Source organism: Heterodontus francisci, chromosome 4 (genome assembly GCF_036365525.1).
Source record: "Heterodontus francisci isolate sHetFra1 chromosome 4, sHetFra1.hap1, whole genome shotgun sequence".
NCBI lineage: Eukaryota > Metazoa > Chordata > Chondrichthyes > Heterodontiformes > Heterodontidae > Heterodontus > Heterodontus francisci.
In genome coordinates, this window is record NC_090374.1 from 149,283,473 (window position 1) to 149,302,912 (window position 19,440).

Consider the following 19,440-nt stretch of genomic DNA (forward strand, 5'->3'; position numbering starts at 1 on the left):
TTTCAAACTCCGTTTTTGAAAATACCCTCGTGCCTACAATCCCCAATTATACAGCACAGTCAGTACAGAGTTTGGCAATCGATAGTCTACCAATGTTGTAAATCACAAACATACAGAAGCACTGAGTGTTATACTTAAAAAATTATGAATTTTAAAAAATGCTTCATTTTAATAGAAACCTGAATCACATGTTGCAAACTGCAAAGTCACAATCAACACAGGAGAAACCGAGGAACGGGAATTAAAAGAAAAGAGAAAAAACTTTCATAACTCCTTAGTACCTAATGATGCAGAAAATGTAATGAATAGTCCCCTTTGTGGATTTATTTCTTTAATTACATCACATTCAATGGCCATTCTATTGCCACTTTAAATTTTAGATTTCAATTTTGTATTACAATGTGAAATCTTTTTATCATAATAATCGTCAGACTTCAGAACCCAAGTTATATTGGTGAATTTCATTTGAAGTATTAAGTTGCTTAGAAATACAGAGGCAGTGGAGAATTTAAACATTCTGATTGTTAGACAGAAAAAGCCAACCGTAATAACAATCAGGTTACGTTTCAGTTATTGCCCAAACGAGTAGTAACTAATTAGAGGTTAATCCTCCTATCATGTTTTGAGATCAGCTGCAATCTGATCAAGGGTGAATACAATAGTGAGTGGCCTGATGTATATTCATATTAAGGCTAGGCATGGCCAGGTGCAGGAGATGAGTTTTCCATGAGGTGCTGTAGGGCATCAGCAGTAGCTGAATTGTATTCCACCACAATCTGTAAACTCATTCCTCAGCATATTCCTCACTCTACCATTATCGTCAACCTAGGGGGAACCAACCTTGGTTCAATGAGGAATGTAGAGCAGCATGCCAGGAGCAGTATCAGGTGCACCTAAAAATGAGATGCAAACCTGGCGAAGCTACAGCACAGGACTACATGCATGCTAAATATCAGAAGCAGCATGCTATAGACAGAACTAAGCAATTTCACAATGAACAGATCAGATCAAAGTTCTGCAGCCCTGACACATCCAATCATGAATGGTGGTAGACAATTAAACAACTAATAAGAGGAGGCTCGATGAATATCCCCATCCTCAATAATGGCAGAGCCCTGCACAGGAGTGCAACAGACAAGGCTGAAGCGTTTGCAACCATCTTCAGCCAGAAGTGCCAAGTGGGTGATCCATCTCAGCCTCCTCCTGATGTCCTCACCATCATAGATGCCAGACTTCAGTCAATTCAATTCACTCCATGTGATATCAAGAAGTAGCTGAGCATGCTGGATACAGCAAAGGCTATGGACCCTGATAACATACCAGCTGTAGTGCTGAAGACTTGTGCTCCTGAACTAGCCATGTCTTTAGCCAAGCTGTTCCAGTACAGCTACAACACTGGCATCTACCTGACAAAGTGGAAAATTGCCCAGGTATGTCTTGTCCACAAAAAGAGGGGAAAATCCAACCTGGCCAATTATTGCCCCATCAGTCTACTTTCAGTCATTAACGAAGTAATGGAAGATACCATTGATATGCTATCAAGTGGCACTTACTCACCAATAACCTGTTCATCAATGCTTAGTTTGGGTTTTGCTAGGACTACTCTGCCCCAGTCCTCGTTGCAGACTTGGTCCAAGCATGGGCAACAGAGCTGAATTCCAGAGGTGACGTGAGAGTGACTGCCCTTAACATCAAGGCAGCATTTGACTGTGTGTGGCATCAAGGAGCCCTAGTAAAATTGAAGTCAATGGGAATTGGGGGGAATTCTCTCCATTAACTGGAGTGAAACCTAGCACAAAGGAAGGTGGTTGTGGTTGTTGGAGGGCAATCATCTCAGGACTTAGCTACAGGAATTCCTTAGGGCAGTGTCTGAGACCCAACCAACTTCAGCTGTTTCATTAGTGTCTTTCCCTCAATCATAAGGTCAGAAGTAGGGATGATTGCACACTGTCCATTTCCATTCGCAGCTCCTCAGATAATGAAGCAGTCCTTATCTGCATGCAGCAAGACCTGGACAACATTCAGGACTAGCTAGGCTGATAAGTGGCCAGTAACATTCATGCCTCATGAGTATCAAGCAATGGCCATTACCAACAGGACAAAGTGTAATTCCCTCCACTTGGCTTTAAATGTGTTTGACTAATTTATTAGCCTTCTTTGAGGAAGTTACAAGCAACATGGATATAGGGGAACCTGTAGATGTGGTGTACTTGGATTTCCAGAAGGCATTTGACAAGGTCCCACATCAAAGGTTACTAAACAAAATAAGAGCCCATGGTATAAGGAGTAACATATTAGCATAGATAGAGAATTGGTTATCTAACAGGAAACAGAGAGTAGGCATAAATTGGTCATTTTCAGGTTGGCAAGTGGAATGCCACAGGGATCAGTGCTGGGGCCTCAACTATTTACAACCTACATCAATAACTTGGATGAAGGGACAGAATACATGGTTGCTAAATTTGTTGATGACACAAAGATAGGTAGGAGAGTAAGTTATGAAGAGGACATAAGGAGTCAGCAAAGGGATATAGATAAGTTAAATGAGTGGGTAAAAATTTGGCAGATGGAGTATAATGTGGGAAAGTGTGAACTTGTTCACTTTGGCCAGAAGAATAGAAAAGCAACATATTATTTAAATGGAGAGAGATTGCCGAACTCTGAGATACAGAGAGATCTGGGTGTCCTAGTACATGAAACACAAAAGGTTAGTATGCAGGTGCAGCATGTGATTAAGAAGGCAAATGCAATGTTGTCATTTATTGCACGGAGAATGGAATATAGAAGTAGAGATGTTTTGCTACAGTTGTACAGGGCATTGGTGAAACCACATCTGTCATGTACAGTTTTGGTCTCCCTACTTAAGAAAGGATATAATTGTATTGGAAGCAGTTCAGAGAAGGTTCACTTGACTGATTCCTGGGATGAGAGGATTATCTTATGAGGAAAGGTTGGACAGGTTGGGTCTGTATTCACTGGAGTTAGAAGGATGAAAGGTGATCTTATTGAAACACATAAGATCCTACGGGGACTTGACAGGGTGGATGTGGAAAAAATGTTTCCCCTTGTGGGAGAGACTAAAACGAGGGGGCACAGTGTAAAAATAAAGGGTCTCCCATTAGAGACAGAGATGAGGAGAAATTGTGGATTTGTGTCCACAAACAGATCAGCCATGATCTTATAGAATGGCAGAGCAGACTCGAGGGGCCGAATAGCCTACTCCCGCTCCTAGTTCGTATGTTAATTTGTAATAGCATTGCCATTGTCAAAGCCCCCACCATGAACATCCTAGGGGTCACAATTGACTAAAAGCTTAACTGAACCAGCCATATAAATACTGTGGCTGCTAGAGCAAGTCAGAGGCTGGGAATTCTGTGGTCAGTGACTCACCTCCTGACTCTCCAAAGCCTTTCCACTACGATCTACAAGGCACAAGTCAGGAGTGTGATGGAATACTCTCCACTTGCCTGGACAAGTTCAGTTCCAATGACACTCAAGAAGCTCAACATCATCAAGAACAAAGTAGCCCACTTGACTGACACCCCATCCCCCAACTTAAACATTCACTCCCTCCACCAGCAGCTTACTGTGTCTGCAATGTGTACCATCTACAAGATGCACTGCAACATCTCACCAAAGCTTCTTCCACAGCACCTCCCACACCCATGACCTCTACCAACCAGAAGTAAAAGAGCAACAGGTGCTAGGAACCCACCACCTGCAAGTTCCTCTCCAAGTCACACACCATCTTGAGTTGGCAATATATCGGTGTTCCATCATCTTCGCTGGGTTAAAATCCTGGAATTCCCTAACGAACAGCACTGTGGAAGTATCTTCACTACATGGACTGCAGCGGTTATAAAAGGCAGTTCACCACCACCTTCTCAAGGGCACTTAGGGATGGGAAATAAATGCTGACCTTGCCAGCAATGCCCACATCCCATGAATGAATATAAGAAACAGTTTTAACCAAATTATTTCATAATCTTTATGTTTAGTAAATACATAAAAAGACGTGACCCTTTGATATATGGACAGATTCAAAGTTACCAAACTTCAGAAGGTAATCTGAGTGATATTTTAAGCATGGTGAAATAGAGTCATAGAGTCATGATGGCACAGAAGGAGGCCATTCAGCCCATCGAGTCCATGCCAGCTCGCTGCAGAGAAATCCAATCAGTCCCATTCCCCATCTCTATCCCCGTAGCCCTGTAAGTATATTTACCTCAAGTGCCCATCCAATTTCTTTTTGAAATCATTCATTGTCTCCACTTTACCACCCTCATTGGCAGCGAGGTCCTGGTCATTACCACTCACTGCGTAAAAAACTTGTTCCTCACATCCCTTCTGCATCCCTTGCCCAAAACCTAAAATCTGTGTCCCCTCGTCCTTGTACCATCAGCTAATGGGAATAGCTTTTCTTTGTCTACTCTATTCAAACGTGTTAGAATCTTGTACACCTCTATCAAATCTCCACTCAATCTCCTTTGCTCCAAGGAGAACAACACCAGCTTTTCCAAACTTGTAGCTAAGATCCTTCATCCCTGGAACCATTCTGGTAAATCCCCCCTGCACCCTCTCAAGAACCTTCACATCCTTCCTAAAGTGTGATGATGCAATACTCCAGTTGATGCCTAACCAGAGTTTTATAAAGGTTCAGCATAACCTCCCTACTTTAAAAAGCAATACCTCTATTTATGAAGCCCAAGATCCCATATGCTTTGTTAACTATTCTTTCAATATGTCCTTCCGCCTTTAAAAATTTATGTACATGAACTCCCAGGTCCCTCTGTCTCTGTACTCTCTTTAGAATCTTTAGTCTATATTGCCTCTCCTTATCCCTTTTGCCAAAACCTCACATTTCCCGGTATTAAATTCCATCTGCCACTTGTCTGCCCATTCTGCTAGCCTATCTATGTCCTGTTGCTGTTGGTTGGTATCATCCTCACTGTTTGCCACATCTTCAGGTTTGGTATCATCAGCAAATTTAGAAATTTTACTCTGTACTCCAATATCCAATTCATTTATGTAGATCAAAAAAGCAGTAGTCTTAGCACTGAACCTTGAAGAAACATCACTGTCTACCATCCTCCAGTCTGAAAAACAACCATTTACTTGACTCACTGTTTTCTGCCCTTAAGCCAAGCTGACACTGACCCTCCTGTGCCATGAGCCTCAATTTTGGTAACCAGCCTTTTGTGTGGTACGTCATCAAACGCTTTCTTAAAATCTATGTGGACAGAATCTACTGCTTTCCTTTCATCAACCTTCTCTGTTACTTCATCAAAGAAAATCAATTAGATTAGTCAAGCACGATCTGCCTTTTACAAATCCATGCTGGCTCTCCTTAATTAACTCAAACCTCTCCAAGTGTCTGTCGATTTTTTCTCTGATTATTGTTTCTAAAACCTTACCCACCACAGATGTTAAACTGACCAGCCTGTAGTTACTAGGAATGTCCTTACATCCTTTGTTGAATAAGAGTGTCACATTTGCCACTTTCCAATGCTCTGGCACCTCCCCCCCCCCCCCCCCCCCCCACTACCTAGGGGACATTGGAAGATTATGGCAAGCCCTTCTGCTATCTCCACTGCCACTTCCTCAAGCAACCTGGGCTGCAAGCCATCTGGACCAGGTGATTTATCCACTCTACGCATAGCCAGCCTTTCCAGTACATTCTGCCTATCAATTTTCACCTCATCCATAATCTTTATCATCTCTGCTTCTACTGATATTTTGTCAGCATCCTCTTCCTTAATAACAAAGTACTCATTAAGTATTCTAGCTTTTCCCTGAGCCTTTAAGCATATATCACCCTCTTTGTCCCTAATAGGCCCCACACCATCTCTTACTACCTGCTTACTATTTACATCCCAGTAGAAGATTTTTGGGTTCCCTTTTATGTTGACTGCCATTCTATTCCCATATTCTGTCTTTGCCAGTCTTATTTTCCTCTTCACTTCTCCTCTCAACTTATTGTGTTTGGTCTAGTTCTCACTTGAAGAGTTCACCTGACATACATCATGCACCCTTTTTTGTTTCCTATTTCCCATATTCCCTATCTCCCTCATCATCCAAGAAGCCAAGGCTTTGGTTCCCTTACCTTCGCCCTCGTTGGAATGTACCAAACTGTACTTGAAACATCTCCTCCTTAAATATCACCCATTGCTCTGTTACAGTTTTTCCTGTCAATCTTTGGTTCTATTTTACCCTGGCTAGATCCCCTCTCATCCCATTGAAGTTAGACCTCTCCAATTTAGAAGTCCTACTTTAGATTGTTCTTTGCTAATCTAAACCTTATGACACAATTATCACTCTTACCCAAGTGTTGCCCCACAAAATTCTGATTTTAGCCCACCCCTACTCAAATATATTCTTGAATCATCCATAAAGTGGAGAGAATCAGGTGCTAAAATCAATTCACTAAAAATCAATTACATTCAGGATATCTTCCATTCAATTGAGAGAAGAGCATAACATCTGTGAGATGCACAACAAATGTCAGTGTCTTTGGGAATATTTGCAAATTGCTCTTCTCTCAGTGTTCCCAGAATAGCTCCTTATCCTTGAAGCACTGGCCTAGCTCACTTGTGAAAGGCAGGCACTCTCCATGGAACCATACACCAGAATAAGTTGCTGTCATCAGGAAAGGCAGGGAGAATATGGGGGTGGGGAGAATGGTTGGGGGGTGGTGTCACAATGAACAACACAGGAAGGGATTAGATAGCGAGAGCAAGACTGAGCTTCTACAGAGATAAGGAGCTGTGTTAAATGTAATTACTCCCCAGATAGAACATCAGATTTTTCCAAGATTTAGAGCACTATCTCTTGAACAGAGGTGAAGCGACATAGTAACAATGACTCTCACCTATAGTATGGGATGTGACCGGCGATTGCTGGTTTGGAGGCTGCTGTACCTTTGTTCGAATAATCCTGAACAAAAATAAAATTAAAGAAAAAAAATCAATTTTCAAGAATACATTGTTAAAAGGAAAAATAAATTATTGTCCTACAATTGGCCATTTTCTACTAACTCTTTCAATACCGTATTTCTCTTATGAATGACTTGTGAAATTCCTAACACATAGTAATGTCTGCAAAGTAAATAGCCTATGTGTGCATTTCAAGGAGTTAAATTACTTTGTGTTTCTCTCACCTTCCCTTGAATCATATGTCATGTCCCAGCCAAGAGAAATAGAGCCCACCAACTCCCAGATTCCTGACTACAGGACTGTGGAGCTAGACACTCGGAGACGTGTGAGAAATTTTTCCTCAAAGTGTCCTAAAGTGATTCACAGCCAATGAAAAACTTTTAAAATGTAGTCAGAGCAACCAATTTACACAAAGTAAGGCCCCACAAACAACAAATGAGATGATTAACCAGAATTTGTTTTTGGTTATGTTGAAATATGAATGTTAGTAGAAAGTAGGAGAATTCCGGTCTTCTTCAGAAAACACACCTGGAATCTCTGAAATCAATCTGAAAGGCAGACTGACCTCTCTTTGGTTGCCTCATCCAAAGGACGACATTACTGATATTAAAGTACTGTGTTGAAGTGACAGAAGAGATTATGTGCTCAAACCCTGGAGTGGGTATTTGAATCTCCAACTGTCTACTTTAGGGGCAACAGTGCTACTACTGAGCCAAAGCTGATACAAGGCTTCCTGCCTTCATTGTAGAGTATTTTACTGTTATTCCTTGTCTGTCTCGTAGGATGGAGAACAGTGAATGTAAAGCTACAGGTGAGACCGTCAGATCTCTGCTGAGTCTATTCTTTCCAGGGGTATTGGGAACTTTTGCTCCAAAAGATATACAATGACTCTTCCTCTTTTACATAGAGATGCTTTCTGATGCTACTTTTCTTTAATAATAAAGTGTTTATTGTAAAAATAAATTTGCATCTATATAGCGCTTTCAAGACCACAGAACGTCCTTAAGCACTTTACAACCAATGATGACCTTTTAAAGTGCAGTCACTGTTGTAATGTAGGAAATGCAGTAGCCAATTTGCACACAGCGAGGTCCACAAACAGCAATGTGATAATGATCAGATAATCTGTTTTCATGATGTTGATTGAGGGAAAAATATTGGCCCGAACATCAGGGATGACTCCCTACTCTTCTTCAAAATAGTGCCATGGGATCTTCTCCCTCTTGCTTAGAGAGCAGACAGGGCCTCAATTTAACATTTCATCCAAGCAACATCACCTCCTACAGTGCAGTACTCCCTCAGTGTTACACAGAAGTGTCAGTCTAGATTTTTATGTTCAAGTTCCTGGAGTGGTGCTTGAATCCACAACTTTCTAATGCAGTAGGCAAGAATGCTATCAACTGAGCCACAGCTGCCATAAGAAGGTAATACCCATACAAATAATCAAGTTTAAAATCAGTGCAACACAGAGCATTAATGCTACTTTACAATGTGACTCCTGTTCTATTTGTGGAAGTTAATACACAAACAGTTTTATACAGCTATTACTGTGCAGTCTGATTTTTTTTTTTAAACACTTACAAAAGGATTACAATGGTGAATCCCATTCCTACATTCATCAGTGATCCAAGTATGGGACTCACTCACATTCAAAGCATATTCTATTTCTTTGTATCTTACAGCTTTAACATTGGATTTTTTTTCAAATGACACTCAACTGATACAAATTTTCTTGTAGATTTTAATCATTTCTACCTTTCTCTGGTATCCTTCTTGGTAACTGAAGTGTGTCTATCCTGGTGCATTTTTGGTGGCTGAAATTTCTATACCAAGTATAATGATAATACAAATTTAAAACTTTAAATATGTTAAAAGGGCTCCATGTTAATGCAAATCATTACTTTATTAAAATTGTATCCAGTTTGAACTCCCTGATGGCTTAGCTAGTTAAAAAGGAAATGACTGTGCCAAGCAGAGCTTTTAGGTCCTTGGTTTGTTCAACTGTCCATGCTAAATTAGTGAGGACAGTGGAGCAAGTGCTACAATTGTTGATGTCAGTCTTTGGACAGGGAGAAAAAAGTTATTCAGTGATCATGTTGGAATTTCACATGTGTAGATAGATACCAGATTTTGTCTGACTATGGTCCTGTGAGGCACCTTGGGATATTTTACTTCATTAAAGGTGCTATATAAATATATTGTTGTTGATGAGGACTATTGTTTCTCTAAAATAAGAAAGCAAAATGTGGGACCTGGGCTCATAGCATGGGGCATCACAAATAATAACTTACCTTTATATAGCGCCTTCAACATAAATAAAAATGCCCTAAGACATTACCAAATGAAAAAATGGATGACAAGCCAGAGCATGAGATATTAGGAGGGTGGTTCAAGAGATGGGTTTTAAGGAGGGTCATAAAAGAGGTTTAGGATGAGAAAACACAAAATAGCATAATATTAGGTAAATTATAAAGGATTGATTAAGTGATCCCAAGCTTGAATTTTAAAAGCCTTCAAGATACAGGAAGAGGAAAAATCTGAGGCCTGTAACAATTTAACAATGTAACAACATGATTAGTATATTTCCAGCCCAACGAGGAAGGAGACTTTGCTGGATCTGGTTCTGGGGAATGATGTGGGTAAAATGGAGCAAGTGTCAGTAGGGGGACATTTAGGGAACAGTGATCATAAGGGTTAGATTAGCTGTAGAAAAGTACAAGGAGCAATCTAGAATAAAAATACTTAATTGGAGAAGGGCCAATTTCAGCAGCTTCAGAACAGATCTGGCCCAGGTAAATTAGAATCAAAGATTGGCAGGCAAAACTGTAAACGAACAATGGGTAGTACTTAAAGAGGAGATGGGTCGGGCACAGTCTAGGTACATTCCCATGAGGGGGAATGGTGAGGCAACTAAAACCAGAGCTTCTGAATCATGAAAGAGATAGAGAATAAGCAGAAAAAGGGAGTGTGTGGCAGATGTCAGGTTGATAATACAAGTGAGAACCATGCTGAGTATAGAATGTTCCAAGGGGAAATGAAAAGAGAAATAAGAGGGGCAAAGAGAGAAAATGAGAATAGACTAGCAGCTAACATAGAGGGGAATCCAAAAGTCTTCTATAGGCATATAAATAGTAGACGGGGAGTAAGGGGAAGGGGGGGAGCAGATTGGGGATCAAAAAGGAGACCTACCCATGGAGGCAAAGGACATGGCTGAGGTACTAAAGGACATGGCTGAGGTACTAAATAAGAACTTTGCTTCTGTCTTTACCAACGAAGAAGATACTGTTAATGTCACAGTAAAAGAGGAGGTAGTTGAGACACTGGATGAGCTAAAAATTGATCAAGAGAAGGCACTGGAAAGGCTGTCTGAACTTAAAGTAGATAATTCAGCAACTCCAGATGAAATCCATCCTAGGTTACTGAGCGAAGTAAGGGTGTATATTGCAGCGGTACTGGCCATAATCTTCCAAACCTTCTTAGATACTGGAGAAGACTGGAGAATTGCAAATGTATGCAAACCTTTGTTCAAAAAAGAGTGTAAAGATAAACCAGCAATTATACGCTAGTCATTTTAACCTCAGTGGTGGGGAAGCTTTTACAAACCATAATCTGGGACAAAATTAATAATCATTTGGACAACTGTGGATTAATTAAGGGAAGCCAGCACAAATTTGCTGAAGGCAAATCGTATTTAACTAAATTGATTGTTTTTTTTATGAGGTAATAGAAAGGGTTGATGAGGGTAATGTGGTTGATGTTATGTCTATGGACTTCCAAAAGGCATTTGATAAAGTGCCACAGAACAGGCTTGCGAACAAAGTTAAATCCCATGGAATAAAGGGGGCAGCAGCAGCATGGATATGGAATTGGCTAACGGACAGTAAACTGAGAGTGGTGGTGAACAATTGCTGTTCAGATTGGAGGAAGACATACAGCAGCATTCCCCAAGGGGTCAGTATTGGGACCACTACTTTTCATGCTATATATTAATGACTTTGACTTGGGTGTACAGGGCACAATTTCAAGATTTGAAGATTGCACGAAATTTGGAAGTGTAGTGAACAGTGAGGAGAATGGTGATAAACTTCAACAGGACATAGACAGGCCAGTGGAATGGGCAGACACATGGCAGATGAAATTTATCACAGAGAAGTGCAAAGTGATATATTTTGGTAAGATGAATGATGAGAGGCAATAAAAGCTGAATGGTACAATTCTAAAAGGGGGGTTGAAGGACAGAAAAACCTGGGAGCATATGTCCACAAATCGTTGAACGGGGCAGGGCAAATTGAGAAAGCCATTAAAAAGGCTTATAGGATCCTGAGCTTTATAAATAGAGGCATAAAGTACAAAAGCAAGGAAGTTATAACGAACTTTTATAAAACACTGGCTCGGCCACAATTGGAGTATTGTGTCCTGTTCTGGGCATTACACTTTAAAGAAGGATGTGAAGGCCTTAGAGAGGCTGCAGAAAAGATTTATGAGAATGCTTCCAGGGATGAGGGACTTCAGTTATGTGGACCGATTGGAGAAGCAAAGGTTCTTCTCCTTAGAGCAGAGGAGGTTGAGAGGAGATTTGATAGAGGTGTTCAAAATCATGAAGGGTCTAGACAGAGTAGATAGAGAGAAACTGTTCCCATTGGCAGAAGGGTCGAGAACCAGAGGACACTGATTTAAGGTGAATGGCAAAAGAACCAAATGCAACATGAGGAAAAGCTTTTTTACACAGCTAGAGATTATGATCTGGAATGCACTGCCTGAAAGGGTGGTGGAGGCAGATTCAATCGTGGCTTTCAAAAGGGAATTAGATAAGTACTTGAAGGGAAAATATTTGGAGAGATACAGGGAAAGGACAGGGGTTTGGGATAGCTGGATTGCTCTTGCAGAGACTGGCACGAACTCAACGGGCTTAATGGCCTCCTTCTGTGCTGTAAGCATTTTATGATTCTATTTCACAGTTTTTAGGACCCCAGAGAGGATCATTTAGAGTAGAACCAGTTAGAGAAGTAAAGTGTGCAATACATCTTTAATAGTAAAACAGTGCAGATGTAGGTAGCTGGAAGAGCATTTAGATGGTCTATTTGCAGCTTAGAGGAAAAGTAGAGAGGAAAACTTACAGGAGAACTGACCACAGTAGTATAGATAAAATAGAGAGAGAGAGAGTTGAAGGCTAAAGGTGAGAGAGGGATTGTATCCTGTCTAGGAGTGCGAGAAAGAGGCTTTTGGAGCAGTATTCAAGTCCTTGAACAGACTTGAGAAGCTAAGAGTAAAGAATTGCTGGTGATGGGTGTATTTGTTATGAAAGAGAAAACTAGGCTTCTTGGAGGCAACTTCAACAACGGAGAAGTGAGTGTTCCATTTGAAGTCATGACTGATAATTTGGTCATAGATGCCAAGAACTGTGCAAGAAGCCAAAGGTTAGATTAGATGCTGCTTAGATTTGTGACAGATATCAAGAACTTATGTCTTAGAAGCATTAAAAGAAACTAAATTTTAAGGACCCCATAATGGAAGGCAGGAGGGAGATGAAAATAGAATGACCCAAACGATGTACAATGAAAGGTTGCATGATGAGAGAAAGAAGTTACTGATATGAAGAAGGAACAGAGTAGGAAAGAAGACAGTGCCATGGGAAGCCACTGTGTAAAATGGCAGAGTTGGAGGAGGAGAAATAACTGCTTGGAATGTCAAAATGGTCCAGCACCTGTAGAGCTGTATCTCAGTTAGGAGTCTAATTCTTCAGAAGATGAGATGGGAATGCAGGAAAATTAAATATAATTTTTAAAATTATATACATATATATTTCATCTACCAAATCCCTCAAAGAATTAATGCTTTGAGTTTTTTTTTCTCTTGTCTATCTATTCCAGATGTTATTTATAAAGCAGAATGAAGCAGCTGCTTTACAGACTGAGGATCACAGTATGGGTTAATGTTGGACAGTGCACCCCCTATGGGTCAGTACCTGTTAATAGAACTGACACTAGGCACTGTATCATTGTCACAGACTCGCTCTGCCAACAGTCTGTCTCGAATCTCCCAGGCAAACATGGTGGGGTTTTGGCGTTTGTAGTCAGCAATTTTATCTACCACTTTGGGTGTAGCAACCTTTGGCTTGGATCCTCCAATGACTCCTGGCTTAATACTTCCAGTCTCATAATACCTATAAAAAGAAAAGGAGAAATGGATCACAGGGCATTATCTGAGAATGGGCACAATCCTGGTAAAGCAAAATTAATATGCAAATAGAATTCACTTAATGTGTTAATGCCAATCATTTTTGTCTGGTATGTGTGACTGACACATGTCCCATTAGAGTGAGGAAGCAGTAGAAAAACTTTTCTTTAATTGTAAAAGCAATAAAGCACTTGTTCTCTTTTTGACAATCTTTAAAAGGAGCATTTAGATGAGCAGAACTAATTTGAATGTATGTTGTGTATACATCTGGTTGAATGTGTAAACTTCATGTGTTTGTGTACACATGTGTGTGTTTGTTGATATATGTACGTGTGCATATTATGTGTGTAAATGTATGCTTATATAGGTGTGTATATATGCATACATGTTGGATGAGTGAGAGAAAATGTTTAACTCAGCGATTCCTTACTAATGAAATTACAAATTAATCATTTGCAAAGTGACCACTTCCAGCTCACAGTAGGTTTCTTAAGGTTGTAAACAGACTTATTATTTAACATGTTGCCAGACAGCAATCTCATGATTCATGATACTACAAGCTGGTCTATGATCTTTACTCTAGTGCGTTTTTTTCCTTTGAATTTTCACTGTGAAAGTTCAAAAACAACAAAATGCAATTTTCAGTTTGATGGTAGCAGGTTGTTTGTCTCTTATGAAATAATAGCAGCAGATGGTTAAAAGGATGCACATCCAGATCTGGAACATCATGAAATTCTTTGCTTGGAGTACCTTCAATAAATTATAGGTATTTCAAAATTCTTCATTGCTGTATTTTGACTTAGCTTTCTTTTTTCAATCAGGTAGCAATTATTTTCAGTTTATTTTGTTTTACATTATTTTTGTTAGCTGTCAGTTCAATTTTGTAATTATTCTGTACTTCAGATTCTACTTAATGTCTTACTTTTAATGTTTTAATGCAATTATATCTTTTGTTTGTAGTCAACCTTTCCAGCTATTTTAATCTTTGCTTACACATCTCTAACGCAACAAGTATCAGAGACCACAAAGAGTGCAAAAGAGGGAGACAGAATTCTGTGCTGTCAGGAGAAAACTAGGCTGTAAGTGCAACAAAGGGAGAGAAAAAGAGAAAAAAAAGCAGCTATGAGAGAAGCTAGGGTAGAGGAAGAAAGAAGATACAACCGGGGCTAAAGGGAGGGAAAAGCAGCTTACACTGAAATTGTGTGGAGAAGGAGAACGAGGCCATGAAACAGGGACAAGGCACAAATACATTTCAAGAAGAGTGTGGTAAAAATCAGAATACCATACAGTGACAGGCAAAAAACATTAAATAACGTCCTGTGTCAGTACACCAAAACAGTAATAGATGGACAGACTGGCAGAGATGTTAATATTTCCAATACCAAGTTCATTCAGATACATTCAAATTATCTCCAAAACAACAGTAAATGTACTTCAAAGTAATTTATTGTTTTTGAAGCATTTTGGAATATTTCTGAGAGATATGATAAGCTGCTTTATAAACTCAAGTCTTCATTTCTGGGTTTTTTTTCTAGATTTGTAGAAGGCTCTGTCTATGCCAATTGACTCTCAGGAGATCATACAACCAGCCTCAGTTTCGGTGAATGTAGTGCAGTTTTTGTCAGTCGATGGACCATAGATTTTGAGAGAAACATCAAAAATAATATAACTGCAATGCATCCCTCGGGTCAATGTACATGATGTAATTCAGACAATTATCCCAATAACATCAGCGTGTTCCTCTCTAAGCTCCAACTGAACTCCAAAAAGGAAAACGTCTACACAGACTGTTTAGCTGTTGAGATTTTTTTGTGTATTTCATTTCTTTTCTGAATTAAAATTGTGAAAATAAATCTTCGATTTCAGGTGTTCTAGACAGTTACACCCGTTAAATGCATAGAGCAGACTGTCTTTGAGAACCTATTGACAGATGTAACATTATTACTTGAACATTTCCGCTTTAATTTGTGTCAAACGGAAAACGATGTAAATCCTGGAGAGGGACAGAAGGAAATGAACTTTATTCCAATAAAAAAAATCCATAGCCACAATGTGCAGTGGCCCGTTCACATTAATTGCTGTTTTAACCTCAAATCATCAGAGAACTGTATCCCATTGTGAGCATTGCCACCTCGGTATAATGTAATTCGGAGAAAGTATGGAAACAAGGTATATGAAGGCTCAACCCATGGCGCCACTGGTTCTTTGACCAATCTGCTGCCTTGTGGAATTACACATTGTAGATTTCCAGCCTCAATCCCACACACGGCCAGATCTCAATTGGAGAGTTCCCCGCAAACACAGCCTCCATCAGCAAGGTGAATGGGTCAACGTGAGGCCAAACTACTCCAGTTTTCTTACGATCCAGTTTTACACACATATTTTTAATGTTTGTTATGAGGAGGAATAGCAAAGAATACAGAGAACACGAAAGGAGACAGGAAGTGGAAGAGAGGCCCTACTATTCTGAACTAAGGATCCCAAAACTGGGACAGGAGCCACAACTTAAACGTTGTTCATCAGGTGTTAAAGAGCCATCAAAAATAAGGGGTGAGAGCATTTCCGTTTTCCTGACAAGCTCCAAAAATGTTCTATTATACATGTCAAAGGAGGTCAGAGGTCTCACTTTTATTGAAAAGCAAGGAAAGTTTTTTAACTCCCTACTTCTGTTTGTCGCTGATACCCTCTTATTGTATAGATGCACTAAGGTCTTTTTGTAGATAATTTATTAGTGAAGTTTTAGAGTTGTGTTTTACTTTTGATCTGTATGAATGCAAGTTGTTGTTGACTAACCGCCCCCCCCCCACCCCCACACACACACACACACTTCCCCATATCTCAAGCCGACTTCCTGTCCGATCCAGAACACTGAAAGAATCAAAGGTAAAGGATTAGAATCAAATGGAAAATCTGGTGACTAAGGAAGTAGGAAATATTTAATTGGAGATAGTAAATGGGTGAAAAAAATGAAAGAAACAGAAAATAAGACACCATTAGTAAAACATGGACAAATTCTTGCTGTGCAGTATCTACATCCAAGTGAGAGGCGAAATTACTACAATCAGTATCAATCTTTCGGCTCACTTTTTTCTATTTTCAGGAAACATAATTAGTTTCATGACTGCACGCTGGCTCCTTTGCTCTGGTTTTGTTTCTCTCTCTCTTTCAGCTTGCACTTTGTTCGTGATAATCATCCGTGCCGGACCTGGCGGATCTGGTCTGCTCTGGTCAGTTTTGTCTCTCTATGATTTTTTTTAATCTACTTTTTGGATCCTGCGTCTTCTGTGAGACTGGCGGCGCTGTTGACAGCGATGTGGCGCTAATCTGTGTGACAGTCCAGAAGATCCTGTTGATCTCGGCCCTTTGACCATCAGTGTGCACTCGACATTCTCGCAGCTTTAGGACAAATTGCCCAAACCCTCACAATCAGGAACAGCGGCCAGAAATGAGAGGATCCCCTGTCCTTGGTCCTGAAGGTGGCGGGATCGATTGCAGTTGGCACAAAACGAAAGGGAGCGGAGGGGCTCAGACACAGACACAGAAAAACTCAGACACAGACACAGAAACCCACATAAAAGAAAGAGAAAGGAATAGAGAGAGACTGAAAGATCGAAAGAGAGAGAGAGAAAGAGAGATGGGAAGTTAGAGAGAGAGGTGAGTGAAAAGGAGTGAAATAGAGAGGAAGACAAAGAGAGGAAGACAGACAGGGAAAGACAGAGAAATGGACAGGGAGGGGGATTTGAAGGTGAAAAATGAATCAATTCGGACAGCCGTCAGCACCTTCCTATTCAGAACTGCAGATTAACCACAGGGGCAATGGGCGAGAAGTACATCGTTTAGTCGTAAATACAGACTGTAGAATTATCAATACCCTTGTACCCAAGACTTGCATGGGAGTTACTTTGGCGCCCAGAAAACCTGTTTTCCACCAGGTTTTTGTTTACTCCTGACCGTGGAAGCAGCTGTGAGCCTCCACAGGGGGCTGAAACATCTCGAGAAGACTGAAGAGACAACTCACCAAACAGAGACACCTTCAGGATGCTCTTATTACTGATTTACTGCAAGTGCTTCTCAAAACCAAGCCAGGTGTCTGTTCGAAACTCTGGCCTTAGCATACAGATCTGTACGAGCAGGAGCCGAGCCAGCCCTATAGGGCAGCACAGGACATTCATCCTGTCAGTTTCGGCAAAAAAACATCCATCCCCGTCCAAACACTCCTTTTAAACTGGGATGGAATAAATTGGCTAAATGTCTTCTCTTCATATCTCGCTCTCTCTCTCTCGGCCTTTTTCCATCTCTCTGTCTCTATCTCTTCTTTTTATATTTCTTTTTTTACTCTCTTATTTCAAGGTCAGAATTATTCTCTATGAAACACTGTCCAAGGATGGGTTTCTATATTAAAAACATAAAATGTTGGAAATACTCGGCAGGTCAGGCAGCCTCTATGCAGCGAGAAACAGAGCTAACGTTTCAGATCTGTGACCTTTGATCAGAATCTGAAACGTTAACTCGGTTTCTCTCTCCACAAATGCTGCCAGAGCCGTTGAGTATTTCCAGCATTTTATGTTTTTATTTCAGATTTCCAGCATCTTTTGTAAACAGGTTTCTGTAAATACATCGATAGTGAAGGATCTTAAACCGTGACCCCTGCTGTGCAATGGGCGGGGCTGGAGAACCCTTTGAATCCCCAGCCTGCTGACAGGTTCCAAAAAGAAACAAATTTTCTCTGAATTAGTGACCTATGGCTGGCAAGCAAGAAAATTCGGAATAAAATGATCTTTAAGAAGCCCCTTCCTCGAAACACCAGCAAAATAAATAGAAAGAAAACATGTTCGACACTGAATGACGTGGTGAGACGAGCGGCAAAACTGCTGGGTGAATCAAAAAATGAGTGAAAAGTTTTTGAAGTGAAGCTTTAAACGGCAAGAGCAGTTTTGCGATATTAAACCGGTACCCTATAGTGCCCTTCACACGGGGTAATACACCTACACTGGGAAATAGATCAATAAATTATCAGAGATTTCAGTTGAAAGAACAATTACAGTTTAATTTCAAATGATGCATCCCGCCTAAACAGACACCAACAGGAAAAAAGCACTCACATATAAACTGCTCTCGTTTCTGTAAGATACCATTGGAGCGGACCTTCCGATCTGTTTTAAGTGGAATTGAATGCAATAGCATTCTCTCTCTCTTTGTAGGGAATAAATGCATGTGATACAGAAGGTGGAGAAAGTGACTGGTGGCAACCGCGGACTGTTGGATGTGTTTAAAGCTCAGTCAGTGGGGACCTGAATGTTCATCCCTGCTTCACTGCGCTCCGACCGCCCTTCCCTCCATACGCTTCTCTTTTTCCTTAACATGTCATGTTTCTTTCCTTGAAGGTGCGGCTGCCGCGGAGATTGACCTGAACCCAATATTATTGGTCAGAGTGGGATCGTAGAAGTTAGTGGTGGCGACGGGCCGGAAAATTAGCGAATTGGCCGAGTTTTTGTCCAAACGGATTATTTTTGCTTGCAGATCAACCGTGAAAGTTGGCTAGGAACATGTCAGATTCTCATTAACACGGAAGGCAATCGGTGACTAGTAGTTAATTATTAAATTAATTAGTAAATGACAGCCTTTCTAAAGTCATGTCAGATTCATTGAAATTAATAACTTAAATGAAGCCGATAGGAAATGTAAGGGAAATCATAACTATTGCAATGTTGTAATGATTTGTTGATGTAATTAGAGTTTATTCTAACGCCTGTCTGTTTAAACGCTCCCCGACACTGTACCTACAAGCTAGCACTGTTCTGACCTGACTTGTAACCTTCTTGTTTAGAAAGTGTTTCGTTATTCGTTTGCCCAACTTTCAAGCCTGGCACGGGATTCAAATGCAGCATCTGCAATTTAAGTATCTATTGGCCTATTGTAAATTATATAAGAAAATGAACAAAAAAGGCCGCACGGTACAATGAGCACTGCAATCTGGTTTAATAGGCGCAGAAACTGTCGCATTCACCAAGTGCGATCAACTATCCAGGTTCTGATCTGCAACCACAGTTTGATCCCAACGCAATTTATCAGCTTCAATGACTTCCAAAAACGAGTGGCGCAGATTTCGCCAATATTTCGTTTATTTTGTCTAATTATTGGTAATTTTATGATCAAAAAATGTTGTTTTTTTAAACCCAAACTCCCAGATCTTGAATCTCCAGTGTGTCAATTAATTTTAAAAGCAATGTTTCTCCCCCGCGGTACTGATATGGATCATCCCGGCTTTTTCTGGGGGAAGAAAAGTCCCGTTAGTGATAGTTTACAGATTTTTAATGTAGTGAAAGGCCAT

At 40.4% G+C, this 19,440-nt stretch overlaps 1 protein-coding gene across 4 annotated transcripts in view; it reads right to left on the minus strand.

The window, feature by feature from the left end:
- pax5 (paired box 5) overlaps positions 1-19,440 on the minus strand; it is a 305,908-nt gene that overhangs the window by 268,352 nt on the left and 18,116 nt on the right. For all 4 annotated transcript variants that reach the window (XM_068030312.1, XM_068030313.1, XM_068030311.1 and 1 more), the window contains exons 3-4: positions 12,898-13,095; positions 6,869-6,933 (exon numbers count right to left, since the gene is read on the minus strand). In XM_068030312.1, the coding sequence (XP_067886413.1) occupies positions 6,869-6,933; positions 12,898-13,095 (263 nt within the window). The remainder of the gene's footprint in view (positions 1-6,868; positions 6,934-12,897; positions 13,096-19,440) is intronic.